Genomic DNA, 24,770 nt, shown 5'->3' with positions numbered 1-24,770 from the left:
GTTTTTTACCGTTATTGTTGATAGTGGCACACTTATTGATTAGAAATGTTGAAGTTGGCACTCCATGTCTCAGAGGTTACCTATCCCTGGTTTATATGTATATTAAGTTGCTAGATGAGTATGAGTCATACTCATGACTCATGAGGTCTTCCATCTTTCATTGACGAAGAAGACGCTGAGGGCCTCAAAGTTGATATTTTTACTACATTGAAAGAAATAAATTAAAATAAATATCGTTTATACCAGATCAAATGGCTTTAGGAATGAATAAAATTTTTTACACCTGCTTTGAATACTACTTGATGCCAATGATAAACACATACATTTGAATTAAATCAAAGTCAATGATTTCAACCTGGAGGAGCACAAACTCCCAATCACGCAACTTGTATTCTAAGAAACTCTTCCATTTTGCGATAATATTTGAAATCCCAAAATTTGTTCTTGAGCAAAAACATGATAGACTGACTGAATGTATACAATTCAAAATCAAAGAAGACAAATTTTAAAGGGGTTTCTAAGGTAACTATTCAAATAATTATTAAACTGATTATTTTAACTAATAAATTGTTCCTCCAAAAATAAGGTACTAACTTCAGTTCGTGTTTGTACAAGATAATTATGTAGAAAGTTTGATTTGAATAATTGATAAATATGAAATATTATTCTTCAATTGACCTTTCAATACTAGTGTGATTAATTCATAAAGTTGGTGGAGTTGATTGTATTTCCACAAGGAGTCAAATGTGTTTGGAATTGCATAATTCAAATGGTTAAATTCAAGATCACAAAATATTATTCCAAACTATAAAATTAAGTATAATTGATTCTTAGATGTGTGTAGTTTTAATTAAAAAGTTTTATGTTGATTTATTATTTTAGGGACTGAGAATATAATTTTAATTTCTAGTGCATGATTCGAATAGTTTCTTGAGGTTGGATTTATAATATTTAGAGATCCCGGCTCCGAATCTGCAGCTATTTTAAAATCAGCTTTCATATCATTTTATTGGTAATTTAATAAGCTTCAAATTGATACCTAATTGATATTATTTCCTGTACAGGAGCATTTAAAAAATATATATATATATATTCCTACTCCCTAATTTTATTGACATGTGAAAAAAATACCGTCCGTCATTTAAATGGATGGTACATAAACACATTACGGGCTATATACATGGAAATTTAATCATTTTTACCTGAAGTAGTATATATAGAATGATCTGTTTAATTTTCTCCTAGCAGCCGTAATATTTTCATTTTTTTAAGATTATGTATTTAAAATTTTATGCAAAATTTCGCATTACGAGAGACCATGACAAAAATACGGAATGATCCAAGGTTAATATAAATACAAGGTTATACTATCATGTAATTGGGCTTGCTAGAATTTTCAATCTGATGTTTTGTAACGGCAGCTGGGCAAGACAGGCAGATTTTGACAAAACATGTAACCACTCATAGTCTATGACGTCACTATTGCTAGAATTGTCATTTTCATATATAGTATCGATTGTTGGGGAAGAAAAACAGATTTTGACAAAACACACAACCACTCATCTACTATGACGTCAATATTAAAAGCGTGGTGGAAGTCAAACATCAGTCGTACATGCATCATGATTAAGGGTGATAATTTTGGTAAGAATAGAAAAGCGTGCGAGGAGAAGAGAAGAAATACTTATGGCATCATTGATTAAATAATATACATCTTCTTCTATCAATCATGAACGTTATCATTCCCGCCTTTATTATTCAATATTAATATAATAATATTAGATGGGGATAGTCGATAGAGAACTGAATAAAATGCAAAAAATAACGTCGCCTTCTGTCTGGATATCTGAAAATGGAGGCCTAGGAATTTGGAAAATACTTACCGCATGAGAAACAGATGGTTTGTTGGATTTGTCGATATAAATGTGCCTTTAGTCCCCTGTCTAGAATTACACGCCACTCAATATCCTCATCTCATAAAAAGATCCATCTATAAAATCAAGTTTACGATGAATACATCAAGTCAGACTTTAACTTTGATCTCACAAAGATGCTTATTACATGTAATATACCCTTATCCATTGCTAATCATCTACGTTCGAAAAGTTTATGGAGAAAATACACGGGCAAACCTATCCCTTCCCAAGGAACCATCATTAAATTAATGGAGGATGTTGGTACTGATGTCATTTATAGAAATACATATAAAAATATTTTGAGTCATCCACACCAAATGACGATCAAGTTATCAGTAAAAAGTACAAAGTATTTACTAATTTCGAAATGAAACTCTGAATGTTGTACTATCTAACAGTAAGTATTCAATTTTTTTTTAAATCTAACCATAAAATATGATTCTATTTTAGCTAAACATATCAAGAGTTATGATACACAACTCAGTAAAGGGCAAAAACAACTGCTTAAATGGTCACAACAACGGGGGTAGTAGCTTTGGATGGTTTGCAACTAGTTTGTCTGAGACTACTTACTTCGCTTTAAGACTTGGGTATGATATTAACTTATATTTAACTTAAATGTTTAATGGTTTATTTTTTAGTATGTAGATTATATTTAATTAAAGCCTTCTTTTTAAATTTGGAACTTCAAATATATTTCGAAATAATCTACTTTGTCGTTTCATTAGTTATTATTCTGAGAATGTGGTTCATAATGAATGTCAATTTCATAGAGTGTGACGTTATAAAATCTACTGTAACGGATAAAAACGTCTTAATCAATTATACGTAGTATATCTTCATTAAACATTTTGCTAATAAATACATTCGTTATACCCTCAAAATCATAATAAAGCAAGCAGATGATAATCACATCAGTATTTTAAACAATGATACCATATGTCTTTTTTTCCCCCTCCTCCTTGCACGCGTTTTTCTCTACAATATTATCAACTATAATTATGATATAACCTTGTATTTCTATCAACCTTGAAATGATCTATATTTCTCAAAAGTTAACTGATTATACCCAAGATATACTTATTTATGAAAATGATACCCAATTTGAGTCAAAGTACTTAATATTATTTATTTTTTTACGAAGTAAGAGAAACTCGATTTTTGTAGCAAAATATCCATGTTTCGGAACGCGGGATATTGTGCAATCGCTTGACCAGCAGCTACTTGATATTGACTAAATCAAGGTCCCCTTTGTCACAGAACAGCTACAACAAAAGTGTAACTACGCTTATGTCCACCCCTGTTAGTCATTATGGCCCTGCAAATGAGATCATTTACGGCTTTTGGAGCAACGACTCAACACTAAGGATAGCTTAAAAAGTTGGAAACCCCTGTTTTATACTCTCCTTGAGATTATAAAAAAGGTTGAGCACCTCTGCTTTATATCTTGTTAATCTCTTGATTTTCGGGTTGATTCGAATTATGAAGTGCTTTTTACACTAGGTTGTACGTACTGATAGTTAATCTGAGTGAGTCATAATTGCACACCCAAGACTGTTCATAACACCTTTAGAATATGTGGGAAGTTCAAAAAATAAAAATGAACTAGTGGGCCAAGGACATTAGTATCACACTGCATAAATTCCGACATTAAAATTAACTCCTGTCACGGACGCCATCAACATTGCGGCTTTTCTGGGTTCCACGGACAGAGAAATAAATATTTGACAACATGTGTGAACAGCTTCTTAATTTATTTAACTCAGCAGAAATGGAGCAGGTTTAATCTTCCAAGTTATCATTCATATTGGAGCAAATGTCTCATCTCTTATAACATCCTTAAGATAAAAAATATTCTTATGTGCTCCGTCCCGTTGCTTTGATATTGCACAATATCACTTCACAAAATCAAACTTTTAAAACGGTTGCATGATTTAGAATAACAAAAATTCCCTGAAGTTGCCAAGAAATAGTTTGCATGGTACATAAATCAATTAAAGATATCTGCTTCTAAAATAACAAAATGATTCTAGTTAGCGCAAAAAAGAATAAACTAAAAGTAAATTCTTCCCGTCTTATCAGTTATCAATTTATGATCAACAATAAATCAGACAATAGGAATTAAGTGAATGTACTAAGTTGTAAAGGAATGAAATACTTTGTGTTTAACAAATATCCAAACGTTACTACTTAAATATAAATTGTTTCCTTATTTGACACTTCGTTCAAGTAGTCTTCCATCTATACAAATCGGAAACAATTATAATATTTAAAATCGTACCCCTAAAAGTAGATCAATATGACATGCAAACTTCAGGTCATTTAAGCGACTATTCATTATTATCATTTTTAACACTCCAAAGGAAAATTCTACGTAAATAAAAGTCAAACTTCTAAAACGGTTGTATGATTTACAATAACAGGAATGTCCTCATTACTAAGAAATAGTTAGTATGGAACATGCATCAATTGAAGATATCTGCCTCTAAAATAACAAACTGATTCTACATATATATATTCTATAATATATATATATATATATAAGTGAATTTTTCATCTCTTCTGAATCTGTGATACTCATGCCATTAAAAAAAACTTAGTGAATATACTTAGTTGTACTTGAGTGAAAAACTTTTTATTTGACAAATATCCAAAGGATACTACTTAAACGTAAATAGTTCCCTTATTTGACACAATTCACAAGTCGATCCATACGAAGCCGAAAAAAGATTAATTTCTAAGATAGTATCCCTGAAAATAGATCAATATTATATGCAAATTGAAAACATTATGTAAAAATCTCCCCGCTATATAATTTCCCCAAGAGGATCTTCAACACCACCCAGGAATATTATTTATATTGTCGTATATATATCAAAATCATTATCCAAAAACTTGCTATGTCTGCACATCTCTCAAAATATATATCTATGATATGACCTTAAATCCAGTAAAAGAATGAAAGTAAATACTCAGCTACCGTTAGTTATCAAAAAAATATCATAATACCGTCAACTAGATAGGAACTTCGTTCATGAATAAAAGAAACTTATGTGGAAGTGAGATACGTTTATGTCTTTTAGCAATGGTCCTTGCAAAAAATAAACTTCCCCATACATAAGGTTGAGTAACTGAGCCTTTTTTTACTCCAGATATTAGTATTATAACTCATTGATCAGAATGCCAAAAAATAATTACTAAACCCTCCTATATTAATGAGATAATTATATTAATTAACAGTCCACATTTTGCTGCCCAATCCTGTAGAGTTATTATTTTATAAATCCACATTATTACTTTATTAAATTAGTGAAAGGGCGAAGTAAAGCCTTATAAGTTTCAAAGGATCTCCTTAATAAAAATATTAGGTATCAAATAACAAATTGATACAAACATTCAGGATTATAAAAATGAATTATTTATTAATTTATCTTGAATACAATTAATAAAAATGTATATAACCACTAAAAAGTCGAGTTATATGAGGTACCTTGCTTAGAAGCGAATATCTTTTTTATTTTTTCATAAAGTACTTTATATTCTAGCTAACGTTATAGAATAGACCTTACATTTTAATTGTATAAAAATTGCATTTAAAAAAGGTCGATTTTGACTAATTTTTGGTCTATTTTGTTATTATATTTTTAATTAATATAATATATATGTGTGTGTGATTTATGTTTCACTTAGTAACAGAAAAAGGAAGAACGTAGGTACTAGATATATTAAATACGAATTAAAGAAGGGATTCAAGAAGAAGATGGGCTACTTATTTTTAGTATGTATCTTCAATTTTCATTATATTTATGGTTGAAGAAGGAACATGGTAAGTTAGCAATGACAATGATAATAAATAAATTACAGAGTCAAACATTTGAAAAATTGTTTAATACTTACCAAAATCAGTATTTTCACATACTTAATTATATGGTGCATTTTCTAGAGCGTCAAAACAAATTGTAGATTCAATTATATTTACATCAACTGGACAAAAACAACAAAAAATGTTGTACACAAGGAGGCTTTAAAAAAGAAATTTACCTATTTTATAATTATAGCTTATAGTAAATCGTTTTAGTTTAAAATGTTAACAAAAATAAGCTATTTTTTATAGAATATCTTTAAGATTGGGTGTTCGTGCTAGTATTTATTATGGAATTTTTATAAAATAAGCTATTTAGGTTGCGTAACAATATATTACAATATTATTCCGGGCGGGAAAATTGAATCTGTAATATATCCATCAATTAGTCAATGATTTTGAATATGAAGCATTTACAAACTTGTTTTAATCCCCCTACATCTAAATTTTTATCATATTAGTATATAGTATTGTTGAAAAACGATTGAAGAGTTAATTTTTTTTCACGGAGTATTATCGTAATCGATATTCAGCACAACCTAACCAGCTTATTTTATAGAAATTCCTTAATAAATATTAAAACAAAATAGACCAAAATTCAATAAAATCAAAAAGTCAACCTTTTTTAAATGCATTTATAAAAAAATTAAAACTTAAAGTTTATTCTAAAACTTCAACTAGGATATAAAGTACTTGAAGAAAAAATAAAAAAGATATGCGCTTCTAAGCAATGTAATTCATTTTACTCGATATTTTAGTGGTTATATACATTTTTTTATTAATTGTAATCAAAATAAGTTAAAAAATATTTGATTTTTCAAATGCTGAATGTTTGTATCAATTTGTTAATTAATTTGATTTTCATCGATATTGTTCTTTCATGTCAAAATATGGGACTGAATTTTAGTTATACCCTAAAAACTTGATTTAAAAAAAGGCTTTAAAGGCCAAACCTACATTCTTTGAAAGTTTTAATCGTTATATTCGTATTCTATGACTTAAATAATAATAATAAATGTGGGGTTCAGCCTGCGGACGCTTCAAGACCTTCATTTTCTTGCATAGTGATAATTAATCATTTATCCGTGTTGGGTATATCAAGAGAGTTAGCGGACGGAACATCCACATATCTATGTTTTTTTAACAATAAATAATATTCATAGAGATATTATTATTTTTTAGATTCAAGAGATATCTTAGAATATGATGTATTTGAATTTTTTACAATGAGGCAAATACTATGTACAGGTAAAAACAACAATAAAATTGTCATGAGTGACTTCATCACTAAAAAAAAAGAGACTTCATTCATTTTGAAATAAGAAGATGATAAATTGGGGATTTTTTAAAATAGCATTTAAAAGATATCCGAATAAATAAATAAGTAAAAAATTGTGAAAATGAATAGGAGACACTTTGAATTATGTACCCGCTTTTCAGCAGCAGAACCCAATTCCTGAGTTATTAATTATTATTAATATACACTTACAGTGTAGAAAAATGAAAACAAGAATTAATGCAATGTCTATACTTGGAGAAGACAAGAGGCAAGAACAAAGAGACAGAGAAAGAGAGAGAAAATTAGACGAAGGAGGAAAGAAAGAGAGAGCGAGAGAATGAAAGAAAGAAAAGGATGGAGCTGCTTCTGAGGGAACACTGAATTGAAATGAATAACGCGCTCTTTTTTGTGCTTGCCTCTAGTGCAAAATAATTTTCTCATCTACTATACGAATAAAGTATATGCAGTATATTGAAACTTGAACAGCTCATATCTAAATTAAATTAAATTTATTTTTATAGAAAGTTTAAGCATTAAATAATTATCATTTTAATAGCATAGAATATGGATCATATAATTGTAATTTAAGCCAATGTTTATAATGAAATAGTTATATTTTGTACAATATACACAATATGTATCCAAACCAATTTCTGCGAATAAGTGAGAGCAAATCAATTTCCAATCTAAAAACCATGGTTTCAAAAATCGTCAAAATTCTTCAACATCTAAGTAAAAATTTTTGTTTCCAAAACAAACAGCAAATTTCACTCAAATAAAAAGAAGGAAAATTATTTCGAAAAATTCTTCAACTGTTAATTTATTTTCCCAAAATCTGATTGTGCCAGGCTCTATTTTATCTTCAGTGTTAAAAGGTATATTGAGCATTTTCACTGAAGTCATAAATTGCAGGAAACGCCATCTTGAGGGCTCAAAGTTGATATTTTTACTACATAAAATTGACAAATTTCCCATAAATATTTTTGAAAATCCATCAAATGGATTACAGAATGAAAAACAAAACAAAAAAACAACTTAACATATTGATTAAGTTCTACTTGACGCAAATGATGGTCACTATAGGATAATTAGAGAAAAGTATTCGCTTCTTCCTATTGTACTAATTAATTTTTATCTACAATATGGAAATAAGATTGTACAACTATGTATTAACATATTTTTAATATTTTTTTGGGGTCAGATATATTATAAAACTAGCTAATACAAGGATAACATTTTGATAGGGCCTTTTATTTGTTTTTTTTCCCCCATTTTGATATGCAATTGTTGACAATTTTCTACTATATGACTGAAAATGGGTCTTCACTTTCTATTGTTATGCCCTCAAAATGGTCTACATGAACAATGAATGATATTTGTTTCTTGTGTTTCATTCTAAAAATGGGCCTAAATTAAAAATATAAGATACATATATTATGTGATTAAAATGATAATTGTTTAATGGTTAAATTTTGAAATGAGTCTGATGATGATATGAGCTGTTGAAGTTTGAATTTACTACATATACTTTATAAATATGAGAAAATTCTTTTGCACTTGAGTCAAAATAAGTGCACGCCAGAAGAAGAATTTGAATAAATATTAAATAATCGTTTGTGTGTCCCCTGGATGAACCCAGCTGAGCAGCTAACAACAGCGCAGCTGCGAGTAGTAAAAATTGAAAAAAGAAAGAGAATGAATATAAGAAGAAGTCAAAGCCCAAAGTAAAGTGAAGCTGTGGCTGAAACTCAATTCAAAGTAGGGACGGACGGACGGACGGACTAAGTGAAGATCAAGATAGTGGAGTGAAAGGGAGTGAGAAATGAGGAGAGAAGCCGAATGCTGAACCACCGGCGTAGTCTTCGGAACCTGGTCTCCCAAGAGGAGAAGGAAGATGAGGAAGAGAGAAGAGGGGGCAAGAAGAAGTGGCGCTCGGAGGGTGAAGCGAGTGGCGGCGAAGATGAGAAGAGGCCCCTAAGAGTTCACGCTCAAAGGAAATTTGCGTCTGTTGTTGGGAACAGCCAAAGCAACAGCTCCAAGGAGAGATGTTGCAATAGCTCCAAAAACCCCTCCTGGAATGCTGCTTCCAATTCCAAGAGCAACCCTGGGACCCCTCCCCCGCCCAACGTTAAGAAAAGACCCAAAACCGAAGATTTCCTCACCTTCCTTTGCTTGAGAGGTATTGATTAATTTGTGATAGGAGATGTTTGGCAAACAGAGTTGAGGGATTTCCGTATTTCTATTCTTATTCTCTTTCAGGTACGAATCTCTTGCCTCCAGAATTAGACTTTTTTAGCAAGGCCTCTTCTCAAGAACTCGATGAAGCAGAAGCCGTGGAAGATGTGGAAGAACCCCATGAGGAAATCAAAAAACGAAAGAATAATCTCAACTCTCACTTAGTGAAGTCCTCCTATAATGCTTCCGTCCAAGCCTTAAAGCGAAAGTATGTGGCACAACGTATAGCCAAACAGAATGAACTAAGATCATCTCCTGCAAAGGGGAGGACGGAAGGAATGAAAACGAGGAGTTCAGATACTCTAGCCAGACGATCCGCTCGTGTAGCTTCCAAACCTGCCTTTAAATCCAGTAAGATTATCAGAAAGAAACCTTCAGCTGCTACGATTATGGCTAAGAGAAAGACTAAAATTGCTGCCAAAAGAATTTCTAGAATGCTGTCTTGTTTGGCTCCTCGAGGAACATCAAATGCCGCATTTTTACGTACAATGAAAAAATTACCTGAGGGACGATCTCTTCGAAAGAGAGATGTATCTGAAGTCGATGAGTCTTCAACGGATGACGAGAGTCTGAGACAAACTAGGAGGAAAACAGTCAAACGTCAAAAATCAGCAAAGTTGGGAAAAAGTGAGGAAGATGAAGAAGAGGAAGAAGAAATGGAACTAAGGTCACGTAAAAGATCTAAGCTTACACCTAAAAAAGAAACTTTTATTAACAAGAGGGAAATGCGTTCCCTGAGTCGTGATAGTTCTGAATCCTCTACTTCTACTTCAAAGCCTCTCAGGAAGACAAAGAAAAGAGCAAGCTTAATTTTAAATAAAACAGATTCAGATATTGATGAAGATGGTAAAATATCCAAGAAAGGTGAATCCGAAAAAATAATTTATTCGCCGAAGCATGACCGACATGATAAGAAAAACTCAAGTACAGGGAAAGATTCGTCTTGTGACGATAAACTCCATGCGGTGGATACATTTAGTATGAAGAAATCATCATGCATAATAGGATACTCGAATAATAGGGATTCTACTTTAACATCGGTCACTTGTCAGAAAACTAAAGTTATCAGTACACACTCGTCTTTAATTCAAGTTGGTTCAAAAGGTCTAGAAAATGATTCAATAACACCCCCTGTTCCAATGGTAAAAGAAAAGAAATCTTCCAAGGAAAAGAAGAAACAAAAATCAACATCTAACTTAAAAGAATTACAGGATCGATTGTTACAAGAAGCAAAGAAAAAAATATCAGATGACGAGCGCAACTTGTCAAGACCATCATCGCAGATATATGATGGTAATGAAATTTCTTCAACACTTATATCAGCTCCATTGAGGAGACTAAGTAAAGATGGCTCTTCTCGAAATTCTACCCCTCCTAGAAAACTTCTTCCTAGGTCAGAATTGGAGCGCACGAGTACAGAATCACCTCACCCACATCTTTCAGTTGGTGTTGTGGGTGCTGCACTAGCTTCATCATCTTCAAGAGTGACTTTGATGGCGGCAGGAGCTTCTCCTTTAGTTCAGCAATCTCCAATTGTACCTTTAAATCAGCCCTTAGTTATTAATACTGGGGGAGGAAATATGACAAAAACAGAGGTCACTATGCCACACATTGCTTCTCAGCAACATCAGTCGACGAATTCTATACCTTTGATTATGCCTAACAATATGATGGTTCATGTTCGTGGGCCAAGTGGTAATGTCATTCAAACTGGTGCTATTGGAATTCAACTGACTGGTGTTCCTCAAATAGCAGTCAATTCTCAACAACAATTACAATCCCAAGGTGTAATGGTTCAGAAGCCTCCGAGTCAAGTATTGACTAATCCTCAAGCTGCTGCTTTTATGACGAGGCCTTCCTTCAATTTTGCGCATCAACCTCTTCTACGTACAGATGCAAATTTGCTAAATCAAACAGTTGTTTGTAACTCTAATCTTGTTACGCAATCATCCGGTATTTCCTCCTCTGCTAATCTCATTATGACACCTCGTGTCACTTCTACTGAATTGTTGTCAGGACTTCTTACGAGCACAAAACAATCTACACTATCTTCTCAAATCGCATTAAACTCTATGAATACAGCCACTGAAAATCCTATTCGAATATGTACTGACGTTACTACTACAAATACACAGCCTTTAGTGTCTCCTGGGCCACCATTACTATCACCCCAAGAACAGATTACAAATAAAACACCAACAAAAAAATTAGCAACTCCCCTGCTATTGAATCATTCTTCAAAAAATGCTCAAACATCTATAACAGAAATTAAAGCCACTGCAGCCCAAAACTTACCGATGTGTCAAGTTTTTGTTCAGAATCAAAATCAAAATAGTTTGAACCAAAACAGTATTCCTACTATTCTTCCTGGTAATAATGCTTCCAACGTGCCATTAACTATAACAACGAACTCTGTTGAAACATCTTCACCTTCATTAAGTACAACTCAGAGTTCTATACAATACGTAGGCTACAGTGCAGCATTGACACCAGCTCCTCAAGGAAATATATCTCATTCTTATGCGAACAATGTAGTACAAACTAAAAGTATACCAGAAAAAACATCCCTTGAATCTCATTCTCATACAAATTCATTGCTTCAAGTGTCGGCTCCAGCTCAATCACAACAACAACCCCTACCACCTACGATAGAAACAACTCCTCACGTTTTATTGTCATCAAATATACAACCTTCAAATCAAAGGTCGGACTCTGTCGACTCTAATAATGATTTGGACAATTCAAAAATCACATCAGATCAAAAAATCAAATGCTTAAATTCTTCTAAAGCGTGCAATAGAATTTTTAATAAAAATTCTTCAAAATGTTCAACCCCTAATACATCAAGTTTTAAAGTTGAAAATGAAAGCTCACCGTATGCCTTCGATGTAAATGACTCAAAACCAGAGTTGAATTTCCGAAACCGGCCTTTAGTTGAAAATAAACAGGGAAAGAAAGTGCAGCAATGCGGAATTTCCTTAAAGGACGAAAAGGAATCTATCACGGAGTCTTCTGACTCAAATAGAATTGTTCAACTGGATATTTCGAAAGAAAATGAGGACGAGGGTAGTTCCTCTGATGATAGTTCGGAAGAAACTGGTGGTTCCATACCTATTCCTCCGGAACTTGCATCTCAACTTGCAGCTCAAGCAGCTAAAGAGTCATCAAGCAACGAAACAACTTACTTTATTCCTTTAAAAAACAATTCTGGGCAGAGTTTTGGCGTTGCAGTCAAACTTGGGACAGAAGGCCCTGCAGGTCCGAATCAGAAAGTTATCATGAAAGCCAAACTCGTGACCCAGCCATTCGATAAAACATCTGGAGCACGAATTATTGGCGGCCGTGATGATGAATCTGTGACAATATCATTAAAAAATGATGATTCAACTAGAAAAAAGAAATCTCATTCCATTATGCCTTCCGTTCGAGCTAAATCTCAAAAACACCTAGGGAATGATTCAGAATCCGATTCTATAAGTACCGCAAGTGATATTCAGGAAAGAAATCGAGTTATCTTGAGGGATGAACCGGCATCTTGTTTGGGTCGTATAGAATCTTTTGAAAGGTATTGTAAAAATTCAATTTTTTATTTATTTTGTTTGAGCAATTGAATCTTTGGTTATTATTACTTTCTAGTCAATAGTATGTAGATTAAATGTCACAGCATACAATTACATATGCATTTTTTTATTGACTATTATTTCTTTCATAGGTTCCCTAAGTTGGGACAACATGCACACTTAATAGAAGCTCCCGTTTATCAACCTTCAGAGAAAGAATTTGAAGATCCTATGAAGTACATTGAGCATATTCGCACTGATGCTGAACAATTTGGAATATGTAAGATAATTCCTCCCAAATCTTTTAAACCTGAATGTAACGTTGATGATGATATGCGGTTTACCGCTTATAACCAATACATTCAAAAAATGATGCATCGTTGGGGTCCCAATACCAAAGAAATGGCTGCTATTAAGAAATACTTGGCTACACAAAACATTGTGATTAAACCTCATCCAGTTGTAGGAGGCGTCGAAATCGATCTTCCCGCTCTTTTTCACGCAGTTCAGAGTTTTGGAGGTCTCACTGAAGTGATTCAAAGGAAGAAATGGGGGAAAATTGCGGATTATCTTCGGGTTCCTAAAGGAACACAAGATAGAGGAAATAAGTTGGATGACATATACTGCAAATATTTGCTTCCTTATGATACATTATCTGAAGTAGAAAGAGAAGAGCTTTTAAGGTTAGTTGATGAAGAGTATGAAGAAAAGAATAAGAAAAGGATTGAGCAAGCAAGGAATGACTATGACGATGAGGACGATGATGAAGAAGAAAACGAGGATGAGGAAGAGGATGAAGAGTTGCACGAATGTGTCGTGAAGGGAAAGTCCACCTCGTTATCTCAATTTTTTCGAGTCGCTCGGAATCATATGATGATGGTATTTAAATCAACCAGTGACCCTGAACCTCGTGAAGTAGAAGAAGAGTACTGGAGATTAGTGATGGAAAGAGACTGTCACATTCAAGTTCAACAGGGCTCTATTGATGCTGGTGGTTTGGAGGGTTTTGGATTCCCTACTTCTAAAATGTCTTCCTGTGGAAGACACCCTTGGAATTTAAAGATTTTATCCAACAATCCAAGATCCTTATTGCGAACAATGGGACCTGTTATGGGCGTAACCGTGCCTACTCTTCACGTTGGCATGTTATTTACTACAGGTTGTTGGTACAGAGATCCTCACGGACTTCCATGGGTAGAGTATCAACATAGTGGAGCTTCAAAAATCTGGTATGGAATTCCGGATTCTCATAGTATTGCCTTTTATACGGCAATGAAACAGCTTGTTCCTACTTTTTGTAAAAATAAAAAAATTTGGCTTCCGTCAGACACAACTATGGTAAGTCATAGCTCATTTGATAATTCATAACGTATAAAAGTGATACAAAATTATATTTTTAAATAGGTCCCACCAAATCTTCTAGTCAAATACGGAGTCTCAGTTTGTCGCTTAATACAAGAGCCTGGCCAATTTGTCATTGTATTTCCTAAAGCGTATACGTCTAATATTTGTTCAGGATATTGTGTTGCCGAGAGTGTATATTTTGCTCCAAGAGATTATCTTGGTTTTGCGGAGCAAGAGTTCAATGATATTAGAGACTCAACTGAACCCATGATGTTTCCTATACAAAAGTTAATTTTATCTATTGCAACTGATGAAAAATCTTCTATCAAAACCTTGAGATTAGTTCATAAACATTTGGAGAAAATTAGAGACTACGAATATGCTAAACGTCTCCAAATATCTGAAATGGGTGTTAAAACAAGTGAAAGAATAAGTTTACGTAAAGAGAAAGAGAAGCAGTCGAATCAAGAGGAGGATCAAGAAGAAGAAGATGAATACGAGTGTGAATCTTGTAGTGCCAATCTTTATGTTTCTTTTGTAAGTTTAATGATTATATACATACCTATAATGGAATGTTCTTAGACATTGTAATATAAATATTTACATCTTTTCCCGTTCTCTTTTTACAGATATATGATATAAAAGAGGATTCATATTATTGCTTGGACCACGGCATAGAATGCCTTCAAAAGACTAAATTTTCCCTACGTAAAAACTTTAAATTATTGTTTACCCACAGTAAGGATGAAATCACAACTATAATTAAGTTAGTAAATCGTAAGATTGAAGATGCTTTGTCGGAGGGATCCAGCGATGATGGAGAAACTGATTCTAGATCTCCCTCACCTCAAAAGAGGTCACGAGTTATATATGAATCCTCTCCTACAGTTCAAACTCCTTTCAGTGATACATTGTCAACAAGAAAGAACAATTCAATTGCTAAAACAAAATCCGAATCTCCTAAATCATCGTCTGGGGCGTCATCATCCTCAGTTGCAGTTAATAAACAGAAAAAAAATAATTCTAAAAAGACTATTAAAAAAGTATCTTCGGACGAGGATGACGACTACGATAGTAAAGAAGAAGAAGAGGAAGCGAAGCCTCGCCAAAAATCCTTGGGAAGTGGAAAAACAATAAACAAAAAAATGAACAAAAAAGTGAATCGCGATATTTCTGCAAGTAGTAAACCCACATCTTCTCCTTCGTCAGTGGCCTCAAAGTCCAATAGAAAGACGAAGAGAGAGTCACGTCAAAAAACTGGTAACCTTGCAAGTGAACTCTTGGATATGTTGTTATCCACTTCTGAAGACGAATCTGAGGAATGCGATTACGAAGAAGATGACAGTGACGAGTCATGGAAATAAAGTCGTTCCAGTATTCTACGTATTTAAAATTTATTTGAAATTTATTTTTTGAAATATGCATATTTGGCTCATATCCGATTTATTAGCCTCCTTAATTTTATAAAAATGAAATTGTACTTACATAATGTTTTTTTTTCTTTTAAAAAATCTATCATAATTTATATAAACGTAATCGCTGCGCTTTTATTTTGAACATTGATTTGTAGATTAATTTTACAAAGAGATGAAGATGCCAAAATGTTATTTTTTCTATATAGTTTTAATGAATAAAATACAAAACATATTATAGATTTGACCAAAACTGAATAAGTAGTAAGCTTCATTTCTCTTACAAGATTAACTTATCCATCTGTAATCCAAATTGGAATGCCTAATTACTGGATACGGGAATATAAACTAAATAGGTCCCGGAGCAAATGAGCAGCCATTTGTGGCTACGGAGACAGACGCGAGATTTGACGGTTTGTATTCAAACGCAATTTGTGGAAAAAACAACACCGACTAGTATAATCTTTAAATATATGTTGGTATTAAAAGTAGTAAATGGATGAAGTAAAATATACTATGAACGATGGATGAATGACTATAATTATAGTTCTAGTCAGTAATGAGGGTTCGTATTCAGTATGCATATCCTGCTTGAAACTCAAAGAATGACTCCATTAGGTCATAATGGTATTGAATATGTTGAGCCAAGAGAAAAAACAAAGATATCTCTTAATGAACCAGATAATAAATAGGTATTAGTGAATAATAAGTTAAGATTGTAAATTCAAATGCAAGTTAGAAACTGTTGCTTCATTATTATTTACGTGTAAAAAGCTATATTATTTAGTTGTATTCAGAGGTTTTAGGCTCAATGATAATAAATGATTTAAAAAAAATACTAATACAGAAAATTTAATAGAAATTAGCTTTTGAAAGGTTAATTAAGTTACAAATATTCACTTAATCATTATTCTTACATTAAAGAATGATTTGGTCAATCGTCGAATTAATTGTAGTATTTTTATTTCTTAAGCGGATATCGAAAATAAGTAATATTATGACCCCTGATTCGATGTAATAAGTAATATAACTGAATTACTGTTCGACGAAATAATATGTAATAAGTAACTTATTACTCGACTAAGCAGTGTTACCCAATACTGATTGTTAATCATAATTTTTATACTATTTTCTCAACATAGGGCTTTCAATTGTTTGATTTAATCGACCCTGTAGTAAAGGGGGATACTGATATTTTTAAAGAAATACTCGTTATCTATATGTTATGAATTTCGGTATCACAAGTATACACGTCATTCATAGCCAACCTCGTAATTGTAAAAGTTTAATAATTTTAAAGCGAAGGTATTAAGGGGAAAAACACCTTGGGAAAAATGATTCGCAATTGACTTAGATTTTATACATATTTCAATATATAAGAATTATAATTAATTATATCTCATAACCAGATGGGATCTTACAATCCTTATATAGTTGCTGAAATGATATTTTCATAAAAATAAATACTCTCTGAAAAGAAAGGAATGGGGTTCAATTCCCCCCTTAGATTGAAGGTTAATACAAAATATTGATATCTTATGTGCCAATAATTTTGAGATCTAAAAATGAAATTATCAAACGTTAGATATTTTGACCCCCATGTTTTTAAGAGCACATACGAATTTCACAACAATCTTCTGACACTCATTTGAGCTACTGGGCACGACTCTAACTATTGAAAATTGTGTAATAACTCTATTATATAAGTCGAAATTTTGTATCTTAATTCCCAAATCAAGTAAAATTCCTGTGCTACTATTGAGCTTAAAATTGTTTATCAAATGAGACAGCCAGCTCCAGTAATGGGATTGATTATGAAAGCCAATATTTTTTGTTCAGCTAATAAAAAAAAAAATCCCCCTTTATAAATCTTTTATGATGAGTAATTCATATACATAGAAATAATTGGAAAGTAATTGTTCACTATTTTTAAAAATAAATATTTAAGAAAAATTATAAATTTATATTATAAGACAAAGGATTTAAAAAATCCTAAATCAATAACTTATTAGTCATTTTTAGGACATTTACAATTTTTTGTTATACGAGGGTCGTTTGAAAAGTCCGTGCAAATTCCAAGAGATTGCACACGGGAGCGTATTGAGGTTATGTTTAGTCAGTATCATCGCTAGGAAGAACACACACCAACTTTCAGCCAGATCAGTCTATTTCTTTCTGTTTGGCATTCGCTTGAATCGAGGAATCGGCTGGAAAGATTATGGTGACTGTCTTTTGTATTCGTAAGGCGTAAACCTCATCAACTATCTGGAAAAGGGTAAAACTATTAAAGGTGCATATTATTCATTGTTATTGGACTGTTTGAAAACGAAGAAAAACGCCAACGATTGTCCCACAAAAAAGTCATTTTCCATCACGACAATGCACCAGCTCACACCACAGCAGTTGTGGTCGCAAAATTAATGGAAATAGGGTTCCAACTCGAGATGCCCGCAGCACTAGTATCTTCACTCTACTGTCATTAGGGTTGCCAACTCTCTGAAAAATAAATCAGGGACACCTCATTGGCATGGTCAGGACGGGTGTTTTTTTTGTAAGTAGGGAACGTTTTTCAAGGGACGGTTGGCAACCAATTATTACAGATTTTCCGACTATTTAACTATTTGGCCCTGAATTGAATTAGATGCAAATTTTTGAGTGACATAAAGTCATGGAAAACAAATTATTATTCAGCAGTTCACTTTAATAATAATAAAATCAACTGAATTGAATAATAATCTTTGTTAAACAGAAACCTGTCTTGATTACATACCCCTTTATACATTAATATAAAACAATAGATAGAAAGTAGAACATCCTTCCTAAAATGGTGCATCCATAAAACATCTGTAGAAAAATTGTAAACATATTTGTGTCTCAAATTTATTTTACTGACCATTTTTTTAAAACTCACAGTATTACTGGACAATTTTCCAAATGTTTGACTATGTGATTTATTTAATGTAATTGCCATTGCTAACTTGCCATGTTCCTTCTTCAACCATAAATATATTGAAGATACATTATACTAAGACATACTCGCTAATTCCCTTCTTATTTACCTTTATAATTCGTATTCAATATACGTTCACCCTTTTTCCGTTCGCAGAAGAATTAGTTTTCTATTTTTTCTTCTTTTTTTGGTGCATTTTCAAATCTAAACCCCATACCTTAAAAAAACTTTGAGGCACGGGGAATCGATCTTGTTTTATGAAGAAAAAAAAATCAACTTATTTTCGAAAAATCAAACTTGCCTTCCAGATCCTAGGAATCTGGTCTGATCAGAATTAAACATACATTACATACGTAACTTAGAATTCCAAACAACTTTTATTTTATATTTAAAGTCTGTATCTGTCTTCCTTTTTGAAATAAATGCGTTTTTATCATTGTTTTGCTAAATGGGGCGTACATCACACACAAACGCACACACACAAATTATTTTGATTATATAACTATATAAGGGAGAGCGAGCGCCTTTTGGAGTTGCAAAGATACTATTTTATTTGTTTTTCCTTGAATTACGGAAAAAATAGATTTGTTTTAGTGATTCCTTGTAAGTTTGCAAGCTAATTTCTTTTGAAATTAAAAGCTGGAAATGAATGAATCCTCAAGTGGATCTCACCCTCAATATAATTATCTAAATACTTTACATTATTTTGGGAAAAAAGTTATAATTCATTCCCCACATAAAGATGTCGAAAATGAAGAAGTACATTTATTAGAGAAGTTTTCAATCGTACAAAACCGTAGGTTTTTCAGGAAGGGAGATTGAAGGGTTTAAATAATGGTAATTTCAGCATAAGAGTAATCCCTAAGCGTGAAATACCAGGATTTCTTTAAATCATAGTTTCAAAACCAGAATGAGCTATTTAGGTCAACCTAGGACATGTGTAAAATGTTATAAAACTGGTCATTTGCTAGAAGCTGTCCCAATAAGTATCAGAATCTGTCAGATTACCTAAAGAATCAAGAGGAGGAAGTTTCTCAAGAAAATGATGAAAGTGCAAATACTAATTAATGAATCAGAAATCAGTGACGAGAAAGTTCATGTGATTTTTAAAAATACGGAAAGATCTGCTTCAAAGGAAAAGACTGGAAATCCCGACGTATGAGCAAGAGATAATACTAATGAATCAGAAAATAGTGACGAGAAAGCTAAAGAGATTCTTAAAAATATAGAAGGATCTGCTTCACAGGGGAGTACTGAAATTCCCGAAATGCAATCAATCCTCCTATCAGCAGGGAATGAAATGGATGTGCAAAATGATAAAAATAGAATAGACGAGTAGGGAGTCTCTTCATCTAAAGCCTAACACACTATTCGTCTGAGAGAGGACTTGAAATTTGTGTTAAGGAAACGTCAAGAGGTGCTTCAGAAGCTTTCTGTGATATGTAAGCCCCAGAATTATAAATATATATTCCCAAAAGATCTCTTAGAGTCCTGGAGAAGAAATTAAAAGATAATAATTTTTCTGAATAACTGTTATGCAGAGGAAACAGGATTTTCTGTGTACGGACGACTTTGTAATTGTAAATATTCATACTTTTAACAACTATAAAGTATACTGTAAAAAAAAAAAAAAAAAAATAATAAAAAAATAGGAATCGATCATATAAGTTATCCCAATGTCTTTGGAGCGTAAAGTCTGACACTCTCTTATGAAAAGAAGACTATTAACCTTAAATCCAGATATTATCAGTCTGCTGACAATTAAGAGTCTAGTTTACTCTTCATGTGGAAGAAAGTGTATGTACTTCATACCTCCCTAGTTGTTTTAGCTATTTCTACACAGACTCTGGTGTAAAACGTGGAGTTCTTACTTTTGTATCAGGATTGTCAAATGTTCCCAATTGCGCTAAATAATTTTACGGAAAAAATAATTACATAAGATCTTAATTACTTTGGCAAAATCAGAATTCTTTTTAATTAACGCGTCTGGTCCGAGTGGGAGAGAGTTGACCTTTTTTCAAGCCTATATAAATTTCCATAAGGAAAATCCTTGCCCCCTTGCTATTTTTTGTGATATAAATGTGGATTTAAGTAAGATTAGTAATCCAAACTTGAAAACTTTAAAGAAATTAATGTAGGAGATGAACATGGTTCATTTACTTAGAAAAATTTCACCGAATGAAAATATTTCATGGAGAACAGGAAACAAGGCTTCAAGAATTGATTTAGTTATGACTGCATCTAGCCTTATTGATAAAACATCAAGTGCAAAATACCTCACAGAGCCCACATCTGACCATTACATCGTTCATTAGGATTTCAAGCATGAGTATATAATTAAAAATACCTTACTGGATCTTGGAGAATGAAGATTTTCAACAAAGTCTTAAAAATTAGACTGACAGTAAATTATGATCCTGCATTATCTGCTTCTAAGATTGCCGCGCGACTTGCTCATATTATTCAAGTGAACACCAGAAATTTTCTAAAATGAAGAAGAAAAAAAAAAGTAAAAAAATTTAATAACAACTTGAATGTTATTCTGACACAAGGTTCTTCTTTTGTCAGGACATAGGCAGGGGAGACAATCAATACTTTTTTAATGCATTATATAGTTGATAAAGAGAAGAATAGGCAAATTGAACGCGAAATTAATTTCAGTTTTTGGCTTAAAAAGCTGGAAATAAAATTTGGTCCTCCAACAATAGGGTATAATGGTTGATGTAAAAAGACCGGTAAAAAAAGAGGATATCTTGTACTATTTTCATGAGTGCTTTCAAAATTTTGTAGGAGGGGATAGAAAAAACTTCTCCCTTGCAAAGAGACACAGGGCACAATCTTTTCAGAAGACATTATTGGAAATTTTATGGACAAGAACTTTAAATCCGTTAAGGGATGTGGGTCTGATGGAATAATTGGAAAAGTTGATGTCATGGAAAATAAAGAAATGGTGCTGTATTTAACGTCTATTGGGAAATCTATAGAGAAACACGGTCATCCTCCAAGAGTGTTGACTTGGGAAATAATTGCTATTATTTCAGAAAAGATAACAGAGCGGACTTCAATCATTGGAGGCCCATAATACTGCTTAATGAAGCATATATAACTATTGCAGGAGATTTAGGCAAGCAAATGGAACCAATTTTAAATATAAAGTGCGGTAAATGAACGTCTAATGTATGGTGCAATTATATTTTTGATTTTTAAAAATCATTTGACTCTACCAGGCATGTTTTTATTATGAGGACTGTTAAGAAAATCTTGCGTAAGAAATTTTATAATCTGATTAGGGCTCTACTTTTAAATGGAGCTTCAACAATATCTATAGGTGGTTTGGAGAGTAAATCTATTGAATTTAAGAGAAGTAGCCGACAGAAATGCCCGGTTTCTCCTTTGCTTTTCGTTGTGGCAATTGAAGAACTCAGATTATTAAGACTATCAAAAGGAACTATGGTGGATTTGGTATTCAACTAGGATCGGGCAGGAGAATAATTGACCTATATGCAGATGATGTGACTCTTATGAAGAGGTTAAATCGGAGAAGCAACTCATTAGAAGTGGTTGAAATTCTCGTGGGTTGGTTCAATAAGTTTGAAATAAAGTCTGGCCTAGTAGTCAACAAGTATAAAACGGCAATACTACCAATTCGTAAGTGGACTCTGATATCTTACACTTAAGTTCGATGTTACGTAATACGAGTAAATTTGGAAGTTCTTGGGATTAAGTGGGACAAACACGAAGTAACGTTACGAGAGTTGACTTCACTTAACAGCTTGATCTATAAAAAATTAGCAGTGTGGATACATTTTAACTGACAAAAAAGGATCTATTTATATAACACACACGTAATTCTATAGATCTTATATAGGGCTATTTCTTCTCCAATAATCGGAGAGCATTCGATAAAGGAGAAAAAAGTTGGTAGAAAAGTTATTTTATAAACCATACATTCATTCATTAAAAATAAGCAAGGAACAACTTGAAGATGGATTTGCTACAATTTCTACAATCTTCCCGAAAGTTTACAAGAAGATTTTATTCATTTAATTGTGAACCCGGATGTTGGTTCGAGGTCTTGTATTTCCTCAAGCAGGGTTTTGAAGTGGATTTTGTTTGGATAGAAAATGATAAATCTGCAGGTGGTCCAATTCTCTTCTTATATCCGGGCAGCTCACATAATTTTGTGGATGTAGTTTGTGACTCCAACTCGATAATCGACATAACACACGGGAAGGAGGTATTTCTTTAAAAACCATGAAATGCGATAAGCATAGAAAGGGAAGCATTGGCGAATAACATAATTTCAATTCATGATGTTAAATGTGATTATATTTTCTCAAAAGGGAAGCTATTGTTTCATTTGTAAAGGAAATCAGCAACACACTATCTGCTTACTCATTGGCCTATGAAAATATTGTGCATTCATTTAATAAAGTATCTACTGAAACCATCACTGTTTGTAGGAAATATCTCCGTATTCTAAGTTTAAAGGACGAATGGACAAGCTATATCATGAATTCCACTAAAATGATTGCCGATGACAGGAAATTCACTGCCCAATTTCAAGTAGCTAGGGGTTGCATAATATTTAATGGTTATTTCAAAGACTGTGGTAAGGTGCTCAATTTGTTTTTTCATGCTTTTGCTATATGTCCATTTCTGCTGTTATTGAGGAAGTTTGTTACATAGAATTTAGAAGGATATATAACACGGCATTACCTCGCTAATACAAAAACACCCTATGTATTTTTTGTCAGCTATCGATTCCCTCGTCTCGCTTGATACTTCATGGCTATTTCATAATTTATTCATTTTGATAAATAAACGAAGTAATAAGTTATGAATACCTATGCTCCGTTTCCAAAAGGACAGGAATATAATTTCTTGTTGACCTCTCGTCGTATTTATATGCATATATGTGTATGGGCCATTTGTTATTTCTATCAAGAAATTTTGGCTATCATATATATATATACAAATGAGTAACTACACTTTTAAAAGAATATTACTAAGTAATATCATAATACAGTATCGAATTAAATGCTATGTAAGATTTTAATATTACGAAATATATACTCGTATATGTAATTCAGTTTAAAAATTGTCCAGAAATAATATGATATTGATAGTGTAGTCAGACAACATTATATTTTATGTACTCCCAGCCCGTGTTTCGCAAGTGATACAAGATTACAAATGGATGAGAAGTCCTTGTAGATGGAAGACATATATTTAAAAAATAAATAGAATTGAAAAAAAGTGGAATTATTACATTTCTAAAATATTCTGTTTGTCCAACAAATAAATTGATGGAAATGTAACTCATAGAAAACAATGAGATAAAAAAATTGTTCATCACACCTTGTGATGCAATAATTATTGAACTATTATGTGCCCCTTTGTTATAGAAATGGGATTTTTTATAGTATGAATTTCATAAAGCTATCTCTAATTCCATTTAAATTACATTTAAAATAAAATGTTTTTTTGTAAATTTCTGAAACCCATAAAAAGTCAATAACAACAAAATTCATTACTTGTTGTAATACCGGGTGGTCTATTGAAATCTGAACACTAACTACTTCAATAATTAATTGAGGTTGAGTTATTGAAATCCATTCATATATAGGAAAAACAATTAGCTACAAAAACATATAAGCCTGAGCTTCTAGTTTACGTACAATTAGAGAAAATAATACTTGAACGTGATCGACTAATTTCCATTCGTGCACTCCAGGCATTTGCGCGTCCCAAGTAACATCGTCTACGCCGTCAGGCAGTCTGAAACGTTGCCGAGGAAGAAGATCTCTGTCAAAAAGGCCAAACTGGATCCGGAGGAGTTAAAGAAAACAGCCCAGGCCAATCCCCTAAAGTCCCCAAGGACCCATGAAAGAGATCTTGGGGTTTCACAACAAACAGTCTAGAGAAATATCAAAAAAGTGGTTAAAAAGAGCCTTGTGAGGGTAAAGAGGCCACTTTTGACACCAATAATGAAAGAAACCCATCTCTCCCGTTGCAAGACTTAATTGAATGAGTCTTTTTAACTAATTTTTGGAACTTTTTGTCCCTTACAGACCTGATGCGAAACCCCTCGACAATAACTCTTGGGTACAGTGTCTGTAATCCAAACCCCTCAAAGTCACTGTCAGCTAACACTAGGACGCCATGACAGAGGCTCACATCTAAAGCAGGTGCCAGGCTTTCCGCCGCCG

At 32.7% G+C, this 24,770-nt stretch overlaps 1 protein-coding gene across 1 annotated transcript; it reads left to right on the top strand.

Annotated features, from left to right (window-relative positions):
* The first annotated feature begins 8,673 nt into the window (after positions 1-8,673).
* On the top strand, positions 8,674-15,861 carry Jarid2 (Jumonji, AT rich interactive domain 2). The gene is made up of 5 exons (XM_040717275.2): positions 8,674-9,236; positions 9,317-12,857; positions 13,005-14,190; positions 14,257-14,733; positions 14,826-15,861. Exons 1-5 carry the CDS (start codon positions 8,897-8,899, stop codon positions 15,558-15,560), a joined length of 6,279 nt encoding a protein of 2,092 aa, XP_040573209.1. The 5' UTR covers positions 8,674-8,896; the 3' UTR covers positions 15,561-15,861.
* The last annotated feature ends 8,909 nt before the right edge of the window (positions 15,862-24,770 follow it).

This window comes from Lepeophtheirus salmonis, chromosome 7 (assembly GCF_016086655.4).
Source record: "Lepeophtheirus salmonis chromosome 7, UVic_Lsal_1.4, whole genome shotgun sequence".
Classification (NCBI taxonomy): domain Eukaryota; kingdom Metazoa; phylum Arthropoda; class Copepoda; order Siphonostomatoida; family Caligidae; genus Lepeophtheirus; species Lepeophtheirus salmonis.
Note: the sequence above shows the minus strand (reverse complement) of the source record. Positions and strands in the feature narration are given on the sequence as shown.

Bases quoted from the DNA above. Each gene is read 5' to 3' on its own strand.
- Jarid2 (XM_040717275.2), top strand. From the start codon at position 8,897: ATGCTGAACCACCGGCGTAGTCTTCGGAACCTGGTCTCCCAAGAGGAG. The intron at 14,191-14,256 runs GTAAGTCATAGC...ATTTTTAAATAG, and splicing joins TTCCGTCAGACACAACTATG to GTCCCACCAAATCTTCTAGT. The intron at 14,734-14,825 runs GTAAGTTTAATG...CTCTTTTTACAG, and splicing joins CCAATCTTTATGTTTCTTTT to ATATATGATATAAAAGAGGA.